This window comes from Temnothorax curvispinosus, unplaced genomic scaffold (assembly GCF_003070985.1).
Source record: "Temnothorax curvispinosus isolate PA1 unplaced genomic scaffold, ASM307098v1 QBEX01005835.1, whole genome shotgun sequence".
NCBI classification, from domain to species: Eukaryota; Metazoa; Arthropoda; class Insecta; order Hymenoptera; family Formicidae; genus Temnothorax; species Temnothorax curvispinosus.
In genome coordinates, this window is record NW_020215615.1 from 230,201 (window position 1) to 235,693 (window position 5,493).

The 5,493-nt window shown below is 36.9% G+C and overlaps 1 protein-coding gene across 1 annotated transcript; it reads left to right on the forward strand.

Moving 5' to 3' along the window:
• Positions 1–256: 256 nt before the first annotated feature.
• On the forward strand, positions 257–4,863 carry LOC112455114 (helix-loop-helix protein 1-like). Its single transcript, XM_025016827.1, has 3 exons — positions 257–611; positions 2,089–2,400; positions 3,007–4,863. Exons 2-3 carry the CDS (start codon positions 2,225–2,227, stop codon positions 3,158–3,160), a joined length of 330 nt encoding a protein of 109 aa, XP_024872595.1. The 5' UTR covers positions 257–611; positions 2,089–2,224; the 3' UTR covers positions 3,161–4,863.
• The last annotated feature ends 630 nt before the right edge of the window (positions 4,864–5,493 follow it).

The window sequence follows — 5,493 nt, forward strand, 5'->3', positions numbered from 1 at the left end:
CTGGTGTAAAATACTGTCGCGTGAATTACGAAATGCGGCGGAATGGCGACGTGGCGTCAGGTGTCGGGGCGGGTTCGCCGGGATGTCTCTCGATTGTCGATTGGAGAACGCCCGGGATGCTGTCAGGGATGCTGGGGAAATGAGAGGGCGAGGGAGGCTGCGGCGGAATCAAGGGCGTGGTTTATGGAAGATGAAACTCCTACCCCCGCGAGAGCCCCTCGGATCTCACCCTTCCCTAGATCAGTTTTTCCGCCAGGGATGCTGCCCGTCGTCTCTCTCAACGATCTCGTCGTAGCCGGGAGATCGAGATGTTGTCAGAGACGATCTTGTTGCCGCAGATAAAGTTAACGATCGACATCGATCTAATCGCGATCCGGAACCGATAAATGAACGCGATTTGGTGATGTGGAATATTTTGAAGATTCTGTAAATCCTCTCTCTCGTGCTGACATCGATAGAAAGAAAGTGATCGGATAAGATTTTGTGCGCGATTGTTTAATTGGTGGAGGAATTTAATTGAGGACGACAGAGAAGAGTGATGTCGCTTCAAACCGGATGAAAATAGGGCGAGAAAAATCTCGGAAGTCTATTTTTTACCTTGGAAGACTATGGTAAGTGACAAAAATTAATAAAAACACATATTAATTGTTATATAAAAGTAGATGGTCTATGTATGTAAAGCATAATTTTTCATTTTATGAAAAATGCCAGAAATGTTACATGATAATCTCAGAAATTAAATTTACTACTATAATTTACATATTATTTTAAAAAGTTTTTAGAATTATGCAGTTAATCTTTATTTTTGTTTCAATATTAAACAGTAGCAAATTATTACCTTTATTTCGTTTTCTTCTTGTTAATTAAAAATCTCTATTTGAATTTTATAATTATAAAATACGAACACACAGGTTAAAATCGAAGTTTTTAAAAATTACAAAGTGCACGTTTTTACAAAATTAGGCTCGCATAAAATCGTGCGGTGTAAAGTCGTAAAGATAAAAAAACCCGCAGGGGATTGCATCGATTTGATTGGATAGCGGTGTCACGATAAATATTAAAAGAAGCGCCGAGGAGACTTGTCGCCCGAAATCTGGTGGTTTTCTTTGAAATATTAAAGAAAGAAACGGAGAGAAGGGGGGAGAGAGTGGTGTGAACGCTCATACAAATCGCCGGTTTACCATGAGAATCAGATCGGGAAACAGTCGTTCTGGGTTGCCGTTCGTCAATACTTGATGAAGAACGAGCCACTTATGCGGAGCGCGAACTGCGTTTCTCTTAATAATGCAACGTGCTCGTAAATCGACTGTTTCAAAACGACTGTTTCGGCGACACGTCGGAATACCAGAATCTTCGAAATTTATGATATTTTTCGTTCTTTTCTTTTTCATGTTTACGCACAGAATCGTTCTTAATGTAATATCTTGCTCTGCTCTTGCTCTCGCTTGTCTGTTTCTGACTTTATCTCTTTACGACTATAATTCTCCTACATAAGTTACGTCTGTGTGCTCGACAAATATTTGGCTATCCAATTATCGTCGAAAGAACCCCAATATTCTGGAACGTAGGGCGAACCCTTTTGTGCTGCATTCTTTCGTAGCTTTCGCAAATCCCCAGAGTCAACGGTGCGAAAAATTTGATTATTTTATTTCGCGTCTGTTTACTATTTTTCTATAAAAATATATGTCAAATAGAGAATGTAATGTCTGAATATCTACATAAACTATAAAGTTAATACTATACAGATTAATGTTAATACTATATTCTATAACTCGTGACTAATTTTGATCACAGATCGTTTTTGACAATTCTGCAGATTTTTCTTAAACAAAAATATCGAGGTGTCAATTATCTTTAAGCGATTAATTATAAACAAATAATCTTCCTTCAACCTTTTGTTTTTGTTAGAAAAATATCGACTCTAAATCGGTCGAAAAAGATGTTCCTGAAATTAAGACCGCGAGTTATAAAACAGAGTTATATAATATGTTGTTGATACTTAAAATGTTACATGCGACAATAAATATGAACTTGCCGTAATGTTATCCGCGTTTTGTGCATTGACAGTTATCGTAAATATAATTGCAGTTACGTGCTACGAGAAACAAGATAGCAATGTGTTACGATGCGAATCTATCGTCCAGGGCGAAAGTGAGGAGATAATTTTTCACGGTAGATCAGACTATACCTTTTTGAAAGGAACATTACCGGAACGCAGAGGCACATGAAGAGCTTCAATTGCGATTTCGCGAACGAAGATAGAACGATTCCCATGGCGAACAGCGGCCATGGAGTCGCCGTTAACGGCGTTGGCGCTCCTGGCTCGGGCACCTTGTCGAGAGAGGAGAGACGCAGGCGAAGGAGGGCCACCCAAAAGTATCGAACCGCACACGCCACACGGTAAGGCTACGATAAGCGCAGAACTGAAATCTCGCTACAAAGACAAAGCAGTGAAATATAGTCGCGAAGAAATCGCTTGTAACAATTTTTAATCGTATAATTTTAATACTTTAAGAATTACAAGTGGTCTCTCGAACTCGGAATTTTCAGTAAAATTTTGGAAAATTTCCCATTGACAAAAGTTATTTTTTGATATATTTTATCCCCAATTCCACTTCTAATAACTGCTTTTCTCTAATAAACTTGATTTATTTATTAAAAATTGTTTTAAAAAACTCCATAGTTTCTAGTTGGTAAAGATCCGTAACATCCTTCCTGATATCTAAGTTTGAGTTCAGAAAATTTAAATCCTATCAGGACAATCTAATCTTTATTAACGAAAATCATTCCTGGTTTTTATTCAATCAGTATACCTCTTGTGCTTTCATTAACATCACAAGTACTTCTGATAATGCACTCTCTTATATCCTGTTAAAATATTATCTGGGGAAAGTTATCCGAAGAATTTTATTTAATTTTAAAAACGCAGTAGCTTTAATGTATCTTTAGAATTCTTTCACACGAAGGAAAGTTCATTATTAAAGTAAATAATATTTATCTTGTCAGGGAAAGAGTCAGAGTGGAGGCGTTCAACTTGGCATTTGCGGAACTGCGAAAGCTGCTGCCGACGTTGCCGCCGGACAAGAAGCTCTCAAAAATCGAGATTCTTCGACTGGCAATCTGCTATATCGCTTACCTGAATCATGTACTCCAAGCTTGAACTTGCGTACTTCGATGAGATGGAAGATTTAAGAAACCATGACAATTTCTTCATCCTCACGTGCTGACGCAGATCAACTAGTTGTCTAAAACTTAAAAAAAAAAAAACATGTTTGTACAGATTATTTTTAAAATAATCTTTTTTCGGGAGAGTTTTTTGGGACAGATTATTTTTATTATTTTTGATCTCTGATTGGAGTCTAAACGATTCCCAATCGATTAGCACAGATGTTTAAGCGTTCAATGACAAATGAAGAGATATGCCGTTGTTCTGTACAATCGTTGAAGATACAACCGTTGCTGAGTTGCGTTAGTCGTGTAGGGTCTCATTGCAATGTACCCATCGATATTCTCGAATCCATCCGATTCTTCAGGATTACTAGGCCACCTCGGGACAATGGAGAGGCTTCCCATGGGACTGCTATCCCTTCGCGTACCTTCAAATTCTCCCACTACCCTCGACAGTCGTCGTTCGGCCGCGTATTCGATCGTTGTCGATTATACGGCATACGAGCTTAAGTGAAAAAGAATAGAATTGCCGACGAAGAGGCCAACTTCACGGATCGTCGCCTTGCGCCTCTCGTTTCCCGGTTCTCTCTGCAAATGCGATTATGTGATTCGATCGCTCGAAGATCGTGAAATTGATTGTCCTTGCGAACTAAACTGGCTTTCCTGTCATGGAAAAAACACAGATGAGTTAAAACGGAAGAAACTTATTTTCGTAAAACTAAATATTTAATTTTTTAAATAATTTTTAAATTTTAGGATCATTATTCCATCTTTATTAACTTTTTAATTATCTTTTAACAACTAAGATTAACACAAAGAATTACGTATTAGTAATTTTTTATAATATCTGACAAGTAAGAACAATTTAACTTGAATGAGCGAAGCAAAATTAATATATATAGATAATTTCGAACGCAATTGTGACACTTTGACAGAATTTTTAAATTTATTTTTTGAAGATCAGAATTAATTAGCTTAAATTAATTAGCTAAGCCGTTTAGATTTTTTATTTTGGCAAAGGTCAGAATTTTACAGACAACGCTCTCACGCATTATCTTTCATCAAATATGTAAAGAGATAAGCAGTATAAAAGAAACAAATTCCAGTGATAATATAAGTAAATGATCACTCGGAAAGAGTTTATTTTTCGTGTGTGTTTATTTCGCGGACAAGCCAATTAAGAAGCGATCGATGAAGCAAATATAATGAGGTGATTTATTAATTCTATTAATGCCTCTTTTATAATTATCAGTTTTATAAATAAATATATCGACCGTAATGAATAAAAATTCGGCTCTTTCCTCAATGATTTTATAACATACTACAAAATATTCTGTGCGATGTGTATAATTAAGAACGTTAATTCGCCGTGCGCGTGTTCGTAAACAGATTTCACGAGACGCGATTTCTTTGTTCCTCCACAAAGTAAGATAGTTGAGCCGTTATTATTAACTATGTAAACAAAACGTTTCTTAAATATTGCAGAGAAATTTTACGCTTAATACGCGCACCCCGGACGGCATTGACACTCTCTGCGATGTTTAATAAACGTGACGTATAATTAATAATCGATTATGAGTCGTGACTGTATTGCATATTCGGCAAGAAATAAATTACGAGCAATTCTCATGCTTGTTTTTAATTTATCGCAGTTCGTCGATTTTCCTTTAAAATCCGCCTTATTACTCAATTATTTTCCAGAACCCACATAGCATGCATATCAAAAAGACGTCCAGAAGATATCCCGAAGATATCCTATCTCCTAAATATATCTTCGGGATATCTTCTGGACGTCTTTTTGATATGCATGCTATGTGGGAATAGCTCAAGGTAACGTAAGAAATTCTCCCTTGGGGAGCATAAAAGTTTTTACATAAAAGTTGCAATGTTTTGCATACAAAATAACACATTCTAGCTGTACTTTTCTTCGGTATGTTTTCGAATTTATTAAGCTGTATATATAACAAATACATAGTAGTCTATTGATTCATAATCTTCATCTGTATCCCTCGTTTAGCATCTGCATATTTAGCAACGAGTTCATGCGCGATCTTCCCACCAGCAATTATCTTTCTCCAGCACATAAGTGTGTATTAATTGTCGTGGGATTTCGAGTGATATCTTATAACGCTCTCATTAAGGTAATAAAAAGCGATCCCTGCGCGCACACTGAAACAAATTACTCATTGCTTCGCGGGCAAAGTTGATTCTTTTTATAGATATACATATATGATCGTTTCAAAGGTCACCGGGCGGGGCTCGTTTGCGCACGTTCATTTAACACACCCGCGTTCTTTATAATAATCGCTTATGAGCTCAAGTATG

What these genes read in the sequence shown, in the direction of transcription:
- LOC112455114 (XM_025016827.1), top strand. Translation starts at nt 2,225, where the DNA reads ATGAAGAGCTTCAATTGCGATTTCGCGAACGAAGATAGAACGATTCCC. An exon ending in CGAACCGCACACGCCACACG is followed by an intron (nt 2,401 to 3,006) that starts GTAAGGCTACGA and finishes TTATCTTGTCAG; the next exon opens with GGAAAGAGTCAGAGTGGAGG.